We start from the raw sequence: 21,270 nt of genomic DNA on the forward strand, positions 1-21,270 counted from the left end.
AAGTTACAAATATATGTTTATTTAGAACCCATAGATAACAACTGAAGTAAAAGAGAATCAAAACAGGAACTGCACAACTGAATCACTCATTTAATGCTTACGTATATTTTATACTTTTTCATGCAAAACTGTAGAAATATACAAAATAACTCTTATTTACATATAGGAGACTGAGAATTAAAAAATACAGACATTTATAAGAGAGGAACTAATTTACTAAGCAACAGCAAAGTATGTGGTTGTCCAGCTTTGTTATTTATGTGGATGTATCATATCATCTTTCCTTCGGGGAATGGTCATGACCTCGTACACTTCATTGCCAGACCTTTTCTTTTCTTCTCTCTGATCTCTGATCAGTTTCTTCATCTGGAACAAAAGAGAGGAACAATCAAACTTGCTTATTATACATTTGCCGAAAAATGCCTCTCGAAATTAAGGTTAAAGTAATGGTCATAGACAATGTGTTTAAAGATATGGCTGGAGATTACACACACAGACAAATCTTAAATCAGCACTTTCCAATTTGGAAATGTACAATGCATTTACAAAGTTTCTGATGACCTTCAGATTTACAAACAGGTGTATGACATTCACCTTGGGCACCATCCACACTGCAAGCACAAGGAGAAACAGCAAGAGCACACTGCCAGCTGTCAAAGCTGTCACTGGTATCAGTAAATCATTTATGCCATTGGACTTTGAACCTTTGGAAGAGGTCGGAATGATCTCTGGCGGGTCTATGAAGAAAAATATAAATAACTTGAAAAAACTAAAGAAAATAAATACTACTGTTCAAATGCTTGGGGTTGGTAAGATTTTGATGCTTGTGAAAGAAGTCTCTTTTGGTCAACCAAAGCTGGATTTATTTGATCAAAAATATAGTAAAAACAGTAATATTGTGAAATATTATTACAATATAAAATTACCGTTTTCTTTTATGCTGATTTGCTTTTCAAAAAAAAAAAATATTTTCATCAGTGTTAAAAACACTGCTGCGTAATGTTTTTGTGAAAACCATGATACGTTTTTCAAGATTTTTTTATGAATACAAAGTTCAAAAGTAAACATCTTTAATATCACTTTTGATCAACATAAAGCTTACTTATTGAACAATTTTCTTTTAAAATGACTGACACCAAACTTTTGAACAGTAATGTATATCTTAATTAAATGATACTTACCACTACAGGTATTGTGAATTCTAAATTGCCTGTACATGCTGAAAATTAATCTCAATAAAAAAATAAAAAAAACAGAAATGTGCGCTCACCTTGAACCAAAAGAAAAACACCTGAATCATCCATTTCACATATCGCATCAAAAAACGAGCAGGTGCACCAGTAAGCCCCAGTGTCTTTCGGTCCTAGATTAAAGATGTCTATAGTTAGAGTCTTCATGTCAAGATTGATTTTAACACGTCCTCTGTAGTCTGTAAGGAGAGTTAAATTGCCACTTTTGAAATGGTAGAAGAAGACTTGACGTTGGATCGAACGTCGGCTGTACAGATATACACCACTCGCTTCTGCCTGAGCTGCAGGACACTTCATAGTGTAATTGTCTCCTTTATATTTAATCACATCTAAAAATGATCAAAAGAAACAGTCTGGATCAGTTCACAGCATCCATCAAAACAGGAGTCGAGAAAACATTAAAGAATGAGGTGTTCTTGGCACTAAATGAGACACCAAGACCATGTAGATAAATGTACCTTCTGCGGTATGTCACCTATTTTCTTATCATTATGAGTAATATTGCTTATTCCTCGTCATTATAAGTTGAGTGCTACATCTGATGTTTCAAAAATTTGAAATTTATGTTGTTCCTCATGTCATCTAAAGAACTTTCTTGTGTGGAACTTAAAAATATATATTTTGAAGAATGCTCCAAAACAAACAATTTTGGTGGTCTTTGCCTTTGCTTATTGTCCAATATGCACGGAGACATTCCTCAAAATATCTTATTTTATGTTCCTCAGAAAAAAGAAAGTCATACAGGTTTGGAATGACATGAGGGTGAGTAAATGAAGACACCATTTTTAATTTTTAGGTAAATAAAAAAAAAACTCTTGTAAACCACATTTACAATTATAAAGTGTTTAAACCATCAAGAGTCATTTTGGATGCACTCATAAATATGAAATGAAAAAATAAAATATATCGCTGTCTAAAGAAAGTAGGTCAACTAATAACACTTTGTAACACACAAGTTACTAAAATGTATAATAGTGAAAACACAAATAACTAACCTGCACTTGCATCAAGGTTGCAGAGACAAAGAACAAGCAAAAACAAGAAGATGATTGGCAGAGACCTCATTGTTATTGCCATAAGAGTATCTTAATCAGTGTCCTCCATCTAACACAGAAAACTAAAACTGAACGTCAGTCTGCATTGCACATATATATATAAATGTGCTTCAAACCACAAACTCTGAGGCCACTGACATCTTAGGCAGCAAACCACAAAGGACTGCAAGTCATGCCAAAAATAAAAAAACATTTCCAAGAGTTCCTCTTATAAATAAGAAAACACAATCATTTGATTCATTCACTTATCAATTGAGGTGATGAGCTAGAATTTATAAGAAAAGTGCAAAAGTAAACAGGCCATTATGCCCCAAGACTACCTGCAACATCCTTTAAGGTGCTTTCACTGAAAATGCTACATGTGAAGGGATAGTTCAGCCAAAAATGAAAATGCTGTCTGTATTTATTCACCGCATGTTGTTCCAAACCTTCCTTTTGTTAAACATAGAATAAGATATTCTGAAAAATGTTGGTAACCAAACAGATTTGGTGCTAAATGACTTCCAAATAAAAAAGAAAACTGAGACTCTCCACAAAATATCTTTTTTATGGTCCACAGAAGAAAGTTATACAGGTTAGAAATGACAAGAGGGTGAGCAAATTAAACAACTATCCCTTTAAGTCTTAAAAAATTCAGAAATCATACACCTCAACTTAAAGGTACACTATGTAACTTTTGGCCCTCTAGAGGTAAAAATGAAAAAGAAAAAGAAAAAAGAACTGCATGCATTTTGCAGAAGAGCATTGTTTTGGTTGTGCTCTGTATGACTGTGTGGATGAATAGGTTTCTTATAACTAATAAAAGAGAGAGATTATGCTACTGCTCATAAAACATTCACGACCAGGCTTAAGAGACATAATGGAAAGGATCTCAAGGCAAGCTGACTAGCTGAAGACTTTACTGTAACTATAACCATTAACAGACATGGACGGTACTTCCTCAAAAAGTAGTTTTAGCACAGCGCTACAACAACCATAATGAAATGACCCTAATGCTTTACAATGAACTCTGTTATAGCTACAAATGTCAATTTATCGGTTCAATAAAATACCTTACTTAAATACTTAGTAATAAAAACATCATCATCGCGTTTTCATTTCAAAACCCTCAGTTCCCACCATCTTTTCTCTATTTACGGATATGACGTGCAATTTCACATGAAATCCATCCCATCCAGTCTAAAATATGAATGCTTTTAATAGGCTTACTACAGAGAATCAGGGTAATACATGAACATATTTTGGAAGAAGGATTGATGATGATGATGATGATGATGATGATGATGATGATGATGATGATGATGACCTATTTCATTTTTGTTCATTTTAAACAAAAGTTACAGTGTACCTTTAATATCACCAGACATCAGTTACAACAGTTCTAAGGCACAATGCACAAAATGTTATGCAGTCACTATAAAGCATTATTGTCATGAACTGTTCTAAGACAAGAAGGTTGAGGATCCAAATGCAGTATTTATTAAACAGAGGGTAATCCAAAGGCGTAATCCAGAAAACAGGCAAAAGGAAATACACACCGGGGAATCAGTACAAAAAAAACCGGCAGGGGACACAGGCAAAAAGGGGAATCCAAGAAACAGGCAAAGATCAAAAACCAAGAACACAGGATCAACAGAGAGAATGCTCGGAATTGCAGTACAAACACTAAACAAGACTTCGCAGGGAATGAAGGTGAAAACCAGGCTTATATGGGGTGAGTTAAACAATGGCATACAGGTGAATGTGATCATGGCTGATTAGTATGGGCAAAGGATTATGGGGAATGGAGCCTGGGGATGTGTGGTGATTGTCCGTGTTGGAGTGCCCTCTGATGGTAATCCCGGGCACTTTCACTGGTGATTGTTACAATTATGCAGCAGAACATGATGCAAAACTTTAATCATCAAAATGATTCAAGTTCATGTATAGGGCCACCACAAATTCAAATCAAGGTCAATTTAACAGCACATCCTTGTCAAGCACTTGCCATGTTCTGGCCTGTACAACAGCACTTTGGGTTGTTTTGGATCTTTCAAGGAATCTTCATCCCAACCACAAGGCCACAAATTCTACAAAAGACTGGCCCAAAAACCTTGACAGAACTAGCTCAATCACAGTTCATGAAAACTTTTGGAGTGTTTGGGATGGTAATGGTATGACAATGTTGATATGTTTGGTCTTAGCATAATAAATATGCTATACTGCTGCTGCAGAGCAAGTATGGGACTTACTTCTGCCAATACTGTACAAACATTACACACTGATGTGAGAAAGACATGCTGATGGCATACATGAATTACCCGTAGCAGATCTATACAGGTGGAGCTGGGGAAGGTGGAGGTTTTTTTAAAGTGCTGCGACTGCTACAGCAAATGCTCAGCAAGTATTTGAAGGTTGAGCAGCAAGCTCATTGGCTACTGAAATATTAGCTGTGCCCTATTGAGAATGATTTCAAGCAGATTGAGTTAAGGACCTATCAGCCTGAGCCATCTAGTTTCATGATAGCACATTGTATTTGATTATTTGTCTTAAAGGCGCAGTTCACCAAAACATGAAAATTCTGTCACAAATTGCTCACCCTCATGTTATTCCAAACCCAAGCATTACAAGCTCAATCGTACTTCCCCGACACGCAAGAACAAACCTTCTTGTGGCATCTCAAAAATCCATGCATGAAGTTGACGTGTTGATGCATGAAGTGAGGTTTGTTCTCACAAATCAAACAATTGATGCTCTCTATGTCCGTGCGTTGTTTAATGTGGATAAAAGCATAAATTTCATGAGATAAATCAATCATGTCTTCAGAAGACTTTAATTAAACCACTCGACTCTAATGGATTATGTTTATAATGTCATTATTAACTTTTTGAACGGTCAAAATTTTGGTTCCATGGACTTGGAGGGATAGAAATCTCTCAGGTTTCATTAAAAATATCTTTATTTGTGTTTCAAAGATGAAGGCGAGTTATTTGGATTTGGAACGACATGAGGGTGAGTAATGACAATTTTTATTTTGGGTGAACTATCCCTTTAATTCTTGTTTCTTGAGTGTAAAATAAAATAAATAAATAAATAAAGTATTAATAATAATAATAATAATTTTGCTCATTCAAAACATTCCCATTATGTCTTCATTAACATACTGAACACAGCAAACATTATAGGGATAAATGAAAGTATTTAATTCGTTTAACACTCCACTGTACAAATATATCTACACAGTGTTTGCATATTTTGCGTAAAGATTAACATTCATCTGTTTCAGTCATAAGACATTTTCTACTCTAAAAAAGATGAATTTTGTCTTCGAAGGTCAAAGTTTGTCACGGACGTGGAGCTATCCGCATCTCAAAAACGCCACACTGATATTGATCCTCGTTTTAGTTCTCCTTTTGTCCCAAAGTCTGCTTGCCATGGTCCATAATGTTTGAACAAAACAACAACAGCGTGAGCCTGCCGCAAGACGTAACACAGTTGTACACGTCTGTCGCCATGGTTACTATGGCAGTATGAGTGGAAACCAAGGATAACACGGATATTACATCACTGGCAGGCGACAAGTGAACAGGGATTAGCCATTATTTAAAATTGGAATTTCTCTGAAATTAAAAATCTTTTGTGAACTTTTGGGATATTGTAAGTTCACAACTGCAGGAAATATATCACACTGTGCAAGTGATTTTGGGATATTTTATTGTAGCTTTAACTGCATCAAATGTCGAGTGTAATCGGTTCATTCACTTATTTTGAGGAATATTAATGCATGTTCTTTAGTTTTTCGTATGAGTCACAAAGTTTGCGCTAAAATTAGGAACTTTAATGAGAAATTGAAATAAGCAATTAATGAATGTTCTGATGAAAGCTGTATTAATAGTATACTTGTTAAAACAGTCAGCTTGAAATTTTGGTCCTCACAATCTATGAATTCAATTTAAAGAGATACATAAATTATGTTAATTGCAAAATTATTGCACTTATAACAAGTATGCTGCGATATTAGTGCTGAATTACTCAAGTGCTAACTCATCTCTGTCACCATAAGCATTTCCTGAATATCTGCAAGAACTGTTGAGAGCAACGTCTATGTGTGCCATCCAGAAACACTGTATAAAGTGCAAAGGCTTTCAGCCACACTTACACAATTTACCACAATAAAGGTGAATTAATTGTGCTTATTGAGCATTAAAATATTACAGTACCTATGTAATTTACAGTTTCTGCCATTCCTTTTCTGTTTTTCAGGTACATGGGCCAAACATACTCAGAGTAGTCTGGTGATCTGAGGCACATAGACTCTTGAGCTATTGATTAGAAAGATATGAAGGTGACAGATGAGTTTTGATGAACATTGTTTCTACTGAGACTAACAGGAGTCTTGTTCCTATTTCTTCTCTCTTTGCATCTCTAATAAGGGATCTGCAGGAATTACTTCTTGTTGAACAAGCTATTAAGTGGCCTGCAAGTACAACATAAATGCATGAAAACACATTAAACTGTTTAATCACTAGAAATACAGTATATTTTTGTGATGGCGCTATCCATACCCAAACTGAACTGAATTGGCCCACTGACAGGAGAAGTGAATAATATTGATTATATCGTTACTGTGCTTGACAGTTGGTGTGAAGTGTTTTTGCTGGTGTGCTATCTTATGGTTTGTATGTAACTTTTATAGAAGAGGCTTTCTCCTGGACACCCTTCCAAACACGCCATACTTGTTCAGTCTTTCTCTAATTGTACTGTCATGAACTTGTAACATTTAACATGATAACTGAGACCTGTAGAGTTTTCTTGGGGTGAATTTGCTGGGACGTACACTCCCGTAAAGATTGGCAACTGGCTTGATAGTTTTCCACTTGTAAATAGTCTTCCTCACTCTAGCATGATGGAATTAAATTTGTTTTGAAATGGCCTTGTAATCCTTCCTAGATTGATGGGCAGCAGCAATCGCTTCTCTAATATTATTACTGATGTCTCTCCTCCTTGGTATTTGTGTTAACACACACCTGAATGCTCTAGACCAGCAAATTGGCAAAAAAAATATTACATATACAGTAGTCAACATTTGAAGTGGATCAAAAAAGTTCAAAGTTGTCCTTAGACAAGAACTGGTATTGTTCAAAATTCATGTACAGTACAACTTTGATGAAAGTTTTTCATCCTCTTCAAATGTTGACTACTGTGTGTGTATATATATATATATATATATATATATATATATATATATATATACATATATATACATATATATATATACCGTGTCACCATGGTTTAATTTCTATTGAGCGATACCCTCACGACCCAGGGGTGACCAAAATTTCTGACATCTGACCATCCGATTGCCTTTCGGGATGAGTTAATCGTCTCGTTTCACCCTGCACGACAAACAATCCACGACAAAGCTAAAATTATTTATTATTCCGTTTGCTTACTCAAGTGTAAGCTTTAAAACAAATAAAAACCACTTGTTTTTTTTTTGCCAAAAAAGCATGACTACTTTTTTCCATACAATTCTATCAGGAATCGCTAAGCGAATCGTTAAAGAATCGGATCGATAAGCAGAATCATCAGTGACATTAATATTGATAAAATCTTATCAATTCCCATCCCTAGTAAGAACTATCACTTCTGCCACTAAAGATTGCTTTATTAATAATATTCCTGATCAGTTTCATCTCCTCAGCATCTCAGATAGCTAAGAAGAACTTGATATTGCGACAGAAACTTTTGACTCTCTCTTTTCCAGGACTTTAGACACAGTTGTTCCTTTGCGCTTAAAGAAAATGAAAGAAAATAGTCCAACACCGTGGTACAACGAGCACACTCGGGCCCTTAAGAGAGCAGCAAGAAAAATGGAGGGTAGCTGGGGAAGAAAAAACTAGATGTTTTCGAAATTCATGGAGAGCACGATTGCTTACAGAAAGGCCTTAAAAACTGCTAGATCTGCTTAATTTTCGACTCTCTTAGAAGAAAACAAACACAACCCTAGGTATTTATTTAAAACTGTGGCTAAATTAACAAGAAAGCTTCAAGCCCAGTCGTTTCAAAGCAGCACGGCAGTAATGACTTTATGAACTTCTATACTTACAAGATTGATTCTTTTAGAGAGAAAATTATGCAACTATTACTTAAACTATGCAACTGTCTACTACAGTATTCCGTCAGATACTGCAATGTAGTGTCCCTGAGGAAAAATTCCATTCATTCGTTGCAATTTGAGAGGAAGAATAGTCTAAACTCGTTTAAATCATCTAAATAAACAACATGTATGTTAGACCCTATTCCAACTAAGCTACTGAAAGAGATGCTTCCAGATGTCATAGATCCTCTCCTTAATATCATTAATTCATCTTTGCCATTAGGATATGTACCGAAAATTTTTAAGCTGGCTATTAATAAACCTCTTATTTAAAAAAACGCAACTTGATCCTTGAGGATTAGTCAATTACAGGCCGATCTCAAATCTACCCTTTTTGTCAAAGATACTAGAAAAGGCAGTATCTGCACAACTGTGTCACCCTTGGGATATATCATTATGAAACATGGGATTAGTTTTCACTGTTATGCCGATGAGTTTTATATCTCTTCGCACCCCACCGGAACTTGCCAATTCAAGAAATTAATGGAATGCATAGCTGATACAATACTTTGGATGACTAATAATTTCCTACTACTTAATTCTGAAAAAAGAGAGTTTCTAATGATTGGACCAAAAACCTCTGCACGTACTTACCTAGAATTCTGTCACTTGATGGCTGCTCAGTCAAGTCTTCGTTGTCGGTTAGGAACTTGGTTGAGCTCTTTGATTGTGCTCTTTCTGTCTAATCTTTCATTTGAAAGCCATGTTTCTTGCATATGTAAAACCACATTCTTCCATCTTAAAAATATATCTTAATTACGACATATGCTTTCAATGAAAAATGCAGAACAGTTGGTTCATGCGTTCATGACCTCAAGGCTAGATTATTGTAAAGCTATTATGGGTGGTTGCCCTGCACGCATAATAAACAAACTACAGCTGGTCCAAAATGCAGCCACTAGAGTTTTTACTAGAACCAGGAAGTATGACCATTTTAGCCCGGTTCTGTCAAAACTGCATTGGCTCCCTGTTAAGCATCGTATGAATTTTAAAATATTGATGATTACTTACAAAGCACTAAATGGTTTAGCTCCCCGGTACTTGAATGAGCTCTTTACGCATAATTGACCTTCACGTCTATTGCGATCTCAAAATTCTGGCTAGTTGATAATACCTAGAATATCAAAATCAACTGCTGCAGGTAGATTCTTTTCCTATTTAGCACCTAAACTCTGGAACAGTCTTCCTAACATTGTCCGGGAAGCAGACACACTCTGTCAGTTTAAATCTAGACTAAAAACACATCTCTTTCACATAGCATACACATAACGCATTATATCAACTTCTATAATTCAACGTTAGGCTGCATAAATTAGGTCAGCTGTTTGTTTCGAGGTTTACTGTAATCAGTCGGATCCAGGATCCAGATCAGATGGTGGACCTGCGTCTAGACACGACCACAACGCATGATGTAGTCAGCCGGAACCGGGTCATATACAGATCAGATGGAGGACCTGCGCCTAGACACGCCCACAACGCATCCCTGAAGTGTCAGCAGAGATTGTGTCAATTAGACGCTCTCCTGTGAAGGCCTCATCGACACGACAGCCATCAGCAGATCCTCAACAAACTCGTCTCCATACCGCGTGATGACGATCTTCAACCAGATGGAACTGTATAATATTCTGAATGTTCCAATCCAATCTGACTTTTGACCTATAATGCTGCCATTCTGTAACCTGATGGAGTTTTGGTTCCTTGCCACTGTCGCCCTTTTTCACCTTTGTTAATATTGGTTTTTGGCTTGCGTAGTTAGGGACATTTAATTTAATATAAAAAAATATTATTGATCTGCCTGCATTGACACCATTATATGATAACTGAACAGAGCTGAACGATGACATCACGGTTTTCTCTAGAGCGGCTATATATTAACTAAATTAAAGGTGCTCTAAACGATGTCACGCGTTCAACAATTTCAAAATAAAAGACATCAACCTGTACCTGGCACTTACAACTGGTGTCTCTGGAGTCTCAAGAACCTTTCCATGCAGGCTGGTATTTGTGCATAAAGTTGCATTTAAGCCACCCCCAACCAAAGCTCACAAAGAGAAACATTTAACGTGGGTTTAGAAATACATGAAGACTCACTTTTAACTGAATTTATTTGCATGTTTATTGTACTGAAATCCTAATGATATGTCACTTGCATAATAATTTGGAACAACCAATCTTCACTGATTTTACACTACCATCAGTAAGAGCAGAGTTTGAAGATTGAATTAGCAGAGCAATAGCACAGTTGCACATAAAATATTGCAATCCACACAACATAAAGTGGAGACATAGAGTTCAAAAGAGGACAAATTATTGGTGCGCAACTTGCTGGCTCATCTGGGACCAGGACAGCAAGTCTTTGTGGTGTATGGAGAGCTATTACAGGAGTAACTGTCAACGCAAAAGAGAAAGCTGTCTGAAAGGGATGTCCATGTACTAACCCAGATTGTATCCAAATAAAAAACATGACTCCACAGCAGCCTAACTCACTGCAGAATTAGATGTGCATCGTTTCCACCAAAACAGTTTGTGGGGAGCTCCACAGAGTCAATATTCATGGCCGGGCAGCTATAACCAAAACTTTGGCCAAATGTTGGTTTCATTGGTGAACAACAGTGCAAATCCTGGACAGTGGACAATGTGAAACATATACTGAATGGTTTACTAACGAGTCCAACTTCACTGTCTTTCCCAGATCCATGGGAGTTACGGGGTGGGTTAGCCCCAAAGAGGCTTAACACTCGGACTGTTGGTGCCCAGAGTGAAGCACGGGGTGGATGGTTTGCTTGATGGGCCAAAAACTACAGAACCATTCTGGAGGACAATGTAAACCTAACGATACAAACATTTGTACCATGAAGCTATTGTGGTATAAAACGGGGTGTTTCAGTTTCATTGTCCAACTCCTTTGTTTGTGTGTGTGTGTGTGTGTGTGTGTGTGTGTGTGTGTGTGTGTGTGTGTGTGTGTGTGTGTGTGTGTGTGTGTGTGTGTGTGTGTGTGTGTGTGTGTGTGAAAATTTTGGAAACATTACTTTTTTAATGCTTTTGAAAGTAATCTTTTAATCTCACAAAGGCTGCATGTATATTTATATATATATATATATATATATATATATATATATATATATGTGTGTGTGTGTGTGTGTGTGTGTGTGTGCACTGTTTAAAAGCAAATCTGATAAGTAAATAACAGATAAATAAATAGACACATTAATTAGAATTTTTCAGCTACATGCTTATACATACTTAGATAAAGATAAAATAAAAATGAATCAAGATATAAAGCAGGTGTGGTACCTTAAATAAGTTGTCTTAAGAAATAACAGCTATTACACCGAAGCTCCTGAAGTCTTTTACTAAGAGTGGTCTTTCCTCCATTTGTCATCCTGTCACATCACTTCATAATTCATAATTATGCGACTGGAAAAGGGAAAATATAACCTTATAGCATTTGGTTTACTCACCCACCAAATCCTAGGATTACTTTTCTCATTTTAAATAAATTTTAAATGTCGATTGTCAACTTTTGTTAAGAAGCCAGCTGCATGCATTTACGAAGAGTAGGTGCATTTTTGCAAGAGGTTATTAAGTTGAGATACAGGCACAGTTCATCACAGCTAACGGGTTGCTATCAGAAATGTCCTACTTTCCACTTCTGAAGTGGTGATTATGAGCTCATCGCATTCAAATTTTGTCTTGAAATGGCATTCATGTCCAGATTTTTTTACTAGGAAACTGGTCAATAAGATAATTCTGGTAGCACTTGGAAGCATAAGAAACTACTGTATCTTGCAGCTCTTGTTCTTTGTTCACTTCGGGCCAAATCTGCTCAATAGCGCCACCTGAAGCTCTGGGTCGTCACTGCTGGTATCACAAACAGTCTCTGTACTGTTTAAGGGATAGTTCATCCAAAAATGACAATTCTATCATCATTTACTCACCGTCAAGTTGCTCAATACCTGTATGACTTTTTCTTCTTTGGAACACGAAGGAAAATACTTTGATCTTACAGTGTTTTTTTGTTCAAACAATGGAAGTTAATGGGCACCAAACTGTTAGGTAACTTGCGTTCTTCAAACTAATTACTTTTATGTTCCAAAGGAAAAAAAAAAGCATGATGACAAACATTTTAGTGACCTATCCTTGTTTTAAGGCTTTGGTATATCTAATTATCATATAGTAAATAAACCATATAATGTGGTTATTGTAAAACTCATCTGTTGTTCTGTAAAATTCCCATCACTAAAATTCACAGTCTGCCTGTAAGACACAAAAACAGACAAGCAAAGAGATACAAACACAAACAGTGAAAATTCTCAATATCAATCTTGAAACGCCAATCAAATTCGAGAACTGTAACTAACTACAATATGAAAGGGGGAGAACAAGGAAATGAAAGGCAATATATTGCCTCTTTTACCGTATTAAAAATAGTTTTATTTCTTTATCATATTTGTACAAGGCAACAGTGCAAACTTGCTTGTACTTGTACATGGAAAAACCTGCTCATGTAAACTTGACAAAACTTTTAGTTTGGAAAAAATCTGATCTCGCAGCAGGAAGTGGACCTGAAAAATAGGATTTAAAAAAATTTGGTCACAAATGATACCCAATCAAACAACAGAATCCCATTTAATTTGTAATCGGGCCTCTTACCGAAGTTTCTGATACAGCTCCTAGATTGTTGGCGTAGTGTTTGGGATAACGAAAGAACTCAAGCGAATATCAGTAGCACTGTACTATAGAGACCAAATAAAAACAAACACAAGAATAAGTATATCAAACTGCCAAGAGAGTTAATTTACAGTACAGTACAAAGCAAGAAAATGACAGCATGTAAACTGTGAGTGACATGGTGGCTTACAGGGAGTTCTCTGGGTGATGAGGAGAATGGCGGGTCACTGGCATACATGCGGGTGAAGGGTTTGTCTTTGGTAGTGGGGTGATTCGTGCAGCAGAGACGCAGAATGGCAGCAGGGAGGTGGATGTGCCATATGCCACTGTGTTTCTTTACCAGCTCATCCAGCATCCTGAAATACACAATAAGTAATGCTGGACATCTAGAAACAATATATTTTTAAAGTACAGCTTTTTTCCACCATTATAAAAAAAAAGATTGATCGTGAAATAGTTAAATGCCATTTCTGCTAAAAAGTTAATATTGGTATTTTATCAAGTCACATCACATATTGGATCAATTTAAAATAATTAAAAAGTGATATTGGCAGTTAAATATCTGAAGATGTTGTACTCATTAAGAAGTGATTCGGTGACCAAGTCCATGTAACCAGTTTGACGGTGGTGTATCACCAAGGCATTTGCATTTAATCTCAGTCGTTTCTTCAACTCACGGTTAATCTGACAGAAAGAAGGAAAATGATGACCATTAATCAATTAAATGAAACTGAACTGTTTTTTCCAAAACAAATGACTGATAAAGGAATTCATAGATGCACACTACCAATCAAAAGTTTGGGGTTAAGATTTTTTTTATGTTTCTAAAAGAAGTCTCTTATGTTCAACAACCCTTTATTTAAAAAAAAAAATACAGTAAAAACAGTAATATTGTGAAATATTATTAACTTTTTTTAATTCAAAAGAACAGCATTTATTTTAAATAGATTTTTTGGTCACAATTTAGTTTAGGGTCCAGTTCTCACTATAAAAAAATATTAACTACGACTTTTGCCTCAAACTCCTAATTACTGCTTATTAATAGTTAGTAAGGTAGTTGTTAAGTTTAGATATTGGGTAGGATTAAGGGATGTAGAATATATAATATATTGTATTATATATTTGTATTGTAACGAGGTTATTTGTATTATATATTTGTATTGTAACAAGGTTATAGGGAAGGAGGAGGTAGGAACCGGTGAACATTTCACAACTTTAATCAATTAATAACCACAAAATGAAAGTAAAAGACAAACAAAACATAAGGTAAAATAGTCCAGGCCTGGGGCCTCATGTATCAATCTTGCGTACACACAAAATATTTGCTTACGCCAGCTTTCACGCTCACGGTCGGATGTACTAACAGTGAAATTAACGTGAGAATGTGCGTTCCTCCACGCCAATTTCATGTCTGGCGTACGTACATTTCTCATAGTTTTTGTCCGTTGGCGACTCTTACAGGCAATGAAGTTAAGTTGCAAACATTACACAGCGAATTGTTCTACAAGTCTATCGCACTACCACCTGTGGGAAGCATTGCTATTAATTTGCAATTTATAAAATAATTTACATATATTGTCACACGAGCCTTATGGGAATATTTTATCAATTATGCGATTAAGTAAGAACATATAAAAACATATGCAAATTGTTACAACCCTTAGTCTATGGCAATGGCAGCTTTGGCCTTATTAGAGGACATTGCTAATGGCAGAATCCGAAGAGAACGAGTTTTTAGGGACCACAATGATTTTCTGGCCCACGATGATGACTGGCTTATCAGCCATTTCAGATTTCCAAGGGCTATCCTCTTGGAGCTCTGTGCTGAGTTGGGTCCGAATCTAGAGAGAGAGACAGCGAGGACCCACGCAATACCCGTTCCCTTGCAGGTGCTGACAACACTTGCTTTCCTGGCAACTGGTTCTTTCCAAAGGGAACTGGCAGACCGCTCAGGAATAAGCCAGTCGTCTTTGAGCCGCGCAATGCCAGCGGTATGGGTCGGGATCATCCGCATGTCTACCAGGTATAAAGTTCCCATATGATGCAGTTGACCAGCCAAACATTAAAACGCAATTCGCAGCGATAGCCGGTTTTCCTAATGTAATCGGAGCGATCGACTGCACACACATTGCTATAAAGGCGCCATCTGAAGAAGAATTTGCATATATAAATCGGAAACATTTCCATTCAATGAATGTGCAGATAATATTGGTTACCTTCGTGGCAGTCCTGTAGTAAATCCGAGTCTCCCACAGCAGCAGATACTACTCCAGAGAGTAAAGTGTCACCCATAATTGAGGCAACTCTGCTCAAAGGGTCTAAGTTCATCGACCCCTTTACCACTGCCTGTTCTGCCCACACTTTGTCGGTGCGCAGCAGTTCTCCATTTAATGTCCACCTTTATATCAGACCATTTCTTTTTAAGTCCATTTACAGTGCGACTTTCAGATCCCACCGCATTGACGGCATCAGCCAAACTCGCCCACTCATATTTTTTCCTTTTGTTATTAATTCCGGAGGACAAAGTTCCAAATATTTGTTTTTCTCGTTTCTACCTCCGATAGTAGCACCTCCGATTCACTTTCTGTAAAGTTTCACTTCTTGCCGCTTGCTTTAGCCATTTTCTTACTCCTTTCTTTTGCCAAAGTGGACTCATTACCATATTTAAATGTATTTAATTAAGGGAGGAGACTGGGTGGGGCGTTGTGCTCGTGCATGTGCGCTCATTTTTACGTTAATTGGGATGTACAAAGAGAATATGCGTGGGATCCTTCGTACGCAGAGATTCATACATCTGTTTTTTTTGTGCGTACGCACATTTACAGCTTTGTCCGTACGCAATGTTTTAGTATGAATTCAACGCAAGTCTTTGTACATGAGGCCCCTGGTCCTCTCTCGTCCTTCACTGACGTCACTCCTCCTTTTATGCTTCCGAAGCTCCTCCATGAGAAACAACTAGACCTGTGCGGAGCGCATCAGCAACACCACCGGCCTCAATTGCCATGCAGAATAAGGCATTAATATCTGCTTTATAATTACTAATAAACAGCCAATATCCTAGTAATATGCATGCCAATAAGCAACTAGTTAATAGTGAGAATTGGACCCTAAACAAAAGTGTTGTAATGATTTTTCTTGTAACAATGTAAAAGTCTTTACTCTCACTTTTGATCAATTTAATGTGCTCTTGCTAAATAAAAAAGTATTAATCCCTTCTCTTTTTTAAATCTTACTGAGCCCAAACTTTTGAATGAAAGCTAGTCTATGTATCTCTCTTACTTCCAAGAGGATCCGCTTAGGAAGCCGGGAGAGAATTCCGAGAGGGTATCCCTGCTGACTGAAGACTTCAGCAAGACACTGGGCCACATCCTGGCTGAGTTTCTGAGTCAAAGGAAAAGCTTCCACCCATTTGGAATGGTAGTCAGTCAGGGTCATGATGTGCGTGTGCTTGTCTACTGTTGGAGAGAACGGGCCTCTAACATCCAGCCCAAGCCATTCCCACCTCTCTTTAACCTGAGAGACAGGTTAAAATAATTCTTATTCTGCTACATTTAAATAAAGAACCGTTCTTATTCTGTTCTATTATCTATAAAGGCCCAAACACAAAAAAGGTAACTATAACAATAACAATATTAGCATCCACACCAAGGGGTGATATGCTGCGTTTATGTTGTCTGCTGCTTTAAATGGATTTTGATATCAATGTTTTTTTGTTTTTTCCCAAAAAATAATTTCCAATGATATCATTCCTCAGTTTCATTATCATTATAGTTATGGTTGTTCTCATAAAATCAGAATGATTATTAAAACACTCAAATTATGAAAATAGGATCATGTCGAAAGTTCTGCTCCAGTAAGTGCTATTTTTACAAAAAAATTGCATTTAATCAAAAAGGGTAGTTGTTATTCTCGCTATGTACAGCACAGCATAATGCAAGACAGGATCTGATAGGTCAACTTCTTTTTCTAACATCATCTTTTGTAAAAATACAATTCTCCAGAAACTTACCCAAACATAAATCTTTCTGATGAAACCTTAGCCAATAGCAGACACTTATTTATAACAAAACAACAGCTGCATTGCAGTTCTGATGTAAACAGCCGTACCTCAATTATATGGGGTTTTGTTTGTCCTAGAACACCATACGCCACATGAGGGATCTGATTAAGAAATATCAGGAAATGTATAATCAAGATTTTCTTGAAATGTATTCAACAGTACCACATGATTACTCACAATATTTAATTCATTGTCTCCAATCCAGCGAATGTTCTGAAGAAAAAAACAAACAGACAAATGTTAATGGGTTGAACCAAATTTTTGTACTTAGGAATGTAAAAAATAATTTTACAATGTCTTTACACACATTTTATATGAAAAACGAACGTAAAAATTACATTGGGCAAACAGTATCCACTGTGAAAGAAACTCGGTATAGTCATGCTTCTGTCCAGACCTTCATCACCCAGGATGGTCCATGGCGGGCTGAACAAACAAATGAAAAGAATAACAATTAAAACAGAATAACATCAACACATGTTGTGTGCATCTGATGAGCAGCTGCAGACCTTTTTTCGGTTTGAGTTGGCTGCTGTGTGGAAACGCTCTGTGGGCAAGCTCTCTGGCTGGAACTGTTTTCTGTTTTGTTCGGGTGTAAACTCTTCTCAGTAGTTCTGTGCTCAGGCTTTTCTGAGTAAGACGTCAGCGAGGTTTCTGCTGTCCTATCAGGTGCTGCTTGAAGAGAGGAATTTGAGTCACCTACACTTCCCTAAAATTGCAAATGACAGGGAAGAGGACAATTCGGTCACCAATCACCATTAAAGAACAAGGCAGTTAAAAGGCATCTGTACTACGGATGGATGTGTTAAAAAAAACACTGCTTTGTAAGATTCAAACCTTTTTTGGTTTGAACCAGTGATTCGGAGTCACATCATGATTTCAATAAAGGCTTAGGTCATAACTGTTTCAAATGGCTTCAATCTCAGTGAACCAATGAACCAGTGTCTACATGGCTTTATAATGTAAGCATTTTAATGGCACATTGCATAATAAAAAAGGAAGTCTAGTAGTCTTATGTAGGAATGATTAGTCAAGCCCTCGACAAAACAAGCCCTACAAATACATTTTAAACAATTATGCAAACATTTATATTAAACAGTATTTGAGGATTTTTAGATTGCAATATATTTCACTTTCAAGAAAACTGTAAAACTGTTAAATTGTAAAATATTATTTTTGTTGCAATTACACGATTTTGACCAGCAGGTGGTGCCAGTGTGTGAAGTTTTGTGCGGTCAAAACAGTGAAACATTTAGCTAAATTTACAGTTTTTCTCAGTCGCTTTGGTGCATTTCTCACATCACTATTTACAGTTGCACAAGAGTTAGTTCAACCTCCACAACATTTAGTCATTTGTGCACATCAAAGTAGCAGTTTCTCATTCCTTTCAACAAACTGCAAATGCTTTTGGACATGCATCAATTGCTTTCATACAACTCTCTGCTGTTTTATAACATTATCATTTGCTTATGTCATGTCAGTCAAAATTAACTATACTTGTGAATGCTCATTCCATATAAAACTAATAGTCCTCATGTCATTGCTTGAGTCATCACATACACAAATGTTGAACTAGTTGTCAAAATCTGTCAAGCAAATTTTAAAAAATTTTATTATCTTTTTTTTCCTGAAAATGTCTACTAATTTGAACAATTTCTCTCAGGTGAACCTATGTGGCCAGACAGAGAGGAACGTCTGGATGTGCATGAATGATTTACAGTACTATGTATGTTCAGTTCCAATATGTACTGCAATATTGTTTACAGTTGTGCACAGCTCTACCCAAAGGGAGTTTATGTTTGTTGTAAATAAGGGTGTATTTTTTCTTTTGCACAATGCTGTGAACAAATTAGAATTTCGAAGAGCATATGCAGTAAAAATGTGAAACATACATATTCATAGTATTGTACTCAGTTACCTCACTAAATACAGTAATGTGTAACTTTACTGTAGTTTTCATATGGCTGTGCAAATAGTATATAGTGCTGTTTTAAGTGCTGTGTCACCAAGATCTGACTTTTTTTCATTTTTCTAATTGTTTTGAGAACTGCATTAACTGTTGTGCAAATGTAAATAGTGATGTGAGAAATGCACCAAAGCGACTGAGAAAAACTGTATTTTGATTCTCAGTTTCTCCCATCACAAATCTATGCGCAGGTGAGTTAAGGTAGCTCTATGCCGCCTCAAAATTTGGTGTACAGATGCAATGCTGAATAAAAGCCATTCTAAAATATGCAGCTCTGACCCACTTCAGCACCTGGTATCATCTTGAAGCTGCTTTGGTTTAGTATAAATGATGCAGCATCGGTGAAACCTTAAACTTTGTCATATATTTTTATTACTTATGGTGTCGTATTTTTGATGTATAATTTCACATTAAAATATTAATTTCATAAAATTATTTCCAAAAAATGTATTTTCTCTGTAAATGCATTTGGGTATAAATACACCCTTTCATGTGTAATTCAAATAAATATTTCATAATTCAAAATGCAAATAAAGAACGCGGAGTAACTCACCAAAGCTCTTCTGCTTCTAGGGTTGATTTTAACCTGTAGGGTAGAATCCGGAAAGTAAATACAATTTAGATGTAATATAAAAAGATTAAATTTAAATGGGTAGTTGACATGAAATTACAAGCCAGTTTCCTGTGCTGGCGTAACACTATATTTACACAAAAACTATTTGCACCTGCTTGACTTTAAACTTTAATTATCCTGATATTTTATAATTATTCATAACACATTGTTTAAGAATTATCTTTATTATTTGAGTATACAGTACATGAAAATTTTTTACAAATTAATTTACGAAATAAACTGGTGAAAAACCTAAAAGTGAGTGATCAGTGACATGAAACAAGACACTGTACAACCTTAAACACACATGTAACGTTACATGTCCCTGTTATGCTTACAAATAGTTTCACGCACCTTTCTTTCTGGATAACGGGTTGGGAATGAAAAGATGGTGGGAACAGCCCATGGATGAAGTCTTGTTCTCTTTCCATCTTCAATAAGACACTTCTTTTCAAAGTGGATAGAGCAAATTTTACTATTTGGAGCAGGTTTCCAGTCTTTCCATCTTAATTTTTGAAGCCACTTTTTTAACAAGTTGGGGTCCTTCAGCGGGAATCTGAAATAAAAATAAATACGGGATTATTAACATAATTCCATACCGTCAATAATGTTTAAACGTAATTTAAAGTGAAAGATTTGCGCTTACTTATGAAATGAGACGGTCTTGTTTTTCACAGTAGTGTTTCTACAGTTATATGCACAACATATAAACACCATCGTGTTTGAGACATCAACATTCAGTCTACCGTTACCGATTGTATACTTTACTAATGGCTTTTGTTAAAGAGATTGTTTTTATCGTATCGTTAATGCTGTGTTGTATAATATATTTCAAAAAGACGTTTTATTAACGAAAAAAACAGACTGTGAACTGCCTAGTCACCAAAAACCAAAACAGACATCTAACAGCCAATCATTCACAGCTCCGTCTACATCTGTGGTGTCTAGCTACGAGAAGCGAAAACACAGATACCGCCACCTACCGGCCAAAATGAGACTTGAGCTCATTAATTGACATTTTGAGTAGTTTTGCTGCAAGTTTTCTATTAGTATTCTTCCATTTCTTTTGTCAGCTGTTCTTTTTTTAACTCAGGAAACCATATATATTTTGAACATAGATTAAGGTTTTACAGGTTATCAAGGACCACAGTTATGCCAGTGCATTTAGGCAGAAAAGAGCCTGAAGAATCCTGAAGAGTTCCCTACTGTACTGCAGTACTATATACTTATAGTACTATATACCTATAGTAATTTATTGTAATATGCATATAAATATATGTTTTGTTAACTGCTTTGATCACTCTGACATCATCCAGCCTCCTGTGAAATGATATCTGTCCATTTCCTCTATCATCCTGTGAGATTCCTTGCCTGAGGAGGGTTTCAGGTAGGCTATCTCTCAGCAGAGATTGTGTTTGCTGTATCACTGATTGCATCTTAGTTGTGTCAATATATTTTTATGACACAGCACTACAACTATGATCACTTCCAGATGAACGGCATTAACCAACAGTTA

The 21,270-nt window shown here is 36.3% G+C and overlaps 3 protein-coding genes across 3 annotated transcripts; all 3 read right to left on the bottom strand.

Moving 5' to 3' along the window:
- On the bottom strand, positions 1 to 2,375 carry LOC143721965 (uncharacterized). Its single transcript, XM_077212955.1, has 4 exons — positions 2,246 to 2,375; positions 1,271 to 1,579; positions 595 to 737; positions 1 to 366 (listed from the first exon to the last, which is right to left on the bottom strand). Exons 1-4 carry the CDS (start codon positions 2,325 to 2,327, stop codon positions 253 to 255), a joined length of 648 nt encoding a protein of 215 aa, XP_077069070.1. The 5' UTR covers positions 2,328 to 2,375; the 3' UTR covers positions 1 to 252.
- A 3,948-nt stretch (positions 2,376 to 6,323) lies between these two features.
- Positions 6,324 to 11,934, bottom strand: nmrk1 (nicotinamide riboside kinase 1). Its single transcript, XM_077213839.1, is given in 8 exon segments — positions 6,324 to 6,388; positions 6,391 to 6,408; positions 6,505 to 6,584; positions 6,586 to 6,608; positions 6,692 to 6,761; positions 10,389 to 10,485; positions 11,766 to 11,827; positions 11,906 to 11,934. Coding segments are annotated over 8 exon segments (444 nt in total).
- A 921-nt stretch (positions 11,935 to 12,855) lies between these two features.
- Positions 12,856 to 20,691, bottom strand: LOC143721966 (uncharacterized). Its single transcript, XM_077212956.1, has 12 exons — positions 20,401 to 20,691; positions 20,109 to 20,310; positions 19,695 to 19,727; positions 17,685 to 17,884; positions 17,514 to 17,601; positions 17,353 to 17,388; positions 17,223 to 17,276; positions 16,395 to 16,628; positions 13,693 to 13,799; positions 13,306 to 13,471; positions 13,098 to 13,180; positions 12,856 to 13,009 (listed from the first exon to the last, which is right to left on the bottom strand). Exons 1-11 carry the CDS (start codon positions 20,469 to 20,471, stop codon positions 13,118 to 13,120), a joined length of 1,254 nt encoding a protein of 417 aa, XP_077069071.1. The 5' UTR covers positions 20,472 to 20,691; the 3' UTR covers positions 12,856 to 13,009; positions 13,098 to 13,117.
- Between the last annotated feature and the right edge of the window lie 579 nt (positions 20,692 to 21,270).

The sequence above is a fragment of the Siphateles boraxobius genome, unplaced genomic scaffold (assembly GCF_051911475.1).
Source record: "Siphateles boraxobius isolate OS27281-9 unplaced genomic scaffold, OSU_SipBor_1 66, whole genome shotgun sequence".
Lineage (NCBI taxonomy): Eukaryota > Metazoa > Chordata > Actinopteri > Cypriniformes > Leuciscidae > Siphateles > Siphateles boraxobius.

Bases quoted from the DNA above. Each gene is read 5' to 3' on its own strand.
- LOC143721965 (XM_077212955.1), bottom strand. From the start codon at position 2,327: ATGGCAATAACAATGAGGTCTCTGCCAATCATCTTCTTGTTTTTGCTT. The intron at 738-1,270 runs GTGAGCGCACAT...TTTTCTTCATAG, and splicing joins TGTTTTTCTTTTGGTTCAAG to ACCCGCCAGAGATCATTCCG. The intron at 367-594 runs GTGAATGTCATA...CTTTTGTTCCAG, and splicing joins CAGTGTGGATGGTGCCCAAG to ATGAAGAAACTGATCAGAGA.
- LOC143721966 (XM_077212956.1), bottom strand. From the start codon at position 20,471: ATGGTGTTTATATGTTGTGCATATAACTGTAGAAACACTACTGTGAAA. The intron at 17,602-17,684 runs GTCTGCAGCTGC...TTGTTTGTTCAG, and splicing joins CCAACTCAAACCGAAAAAAG to CCCGCCATGGACCATCCTGG. The intron at 16,629-17,222 runs GTACGGCTGTTT...CCTGTCTCTCAG, and splicing joins CAAAACCCCATATAATTGAG to GTTAAAGAGAGGTGGGAATG.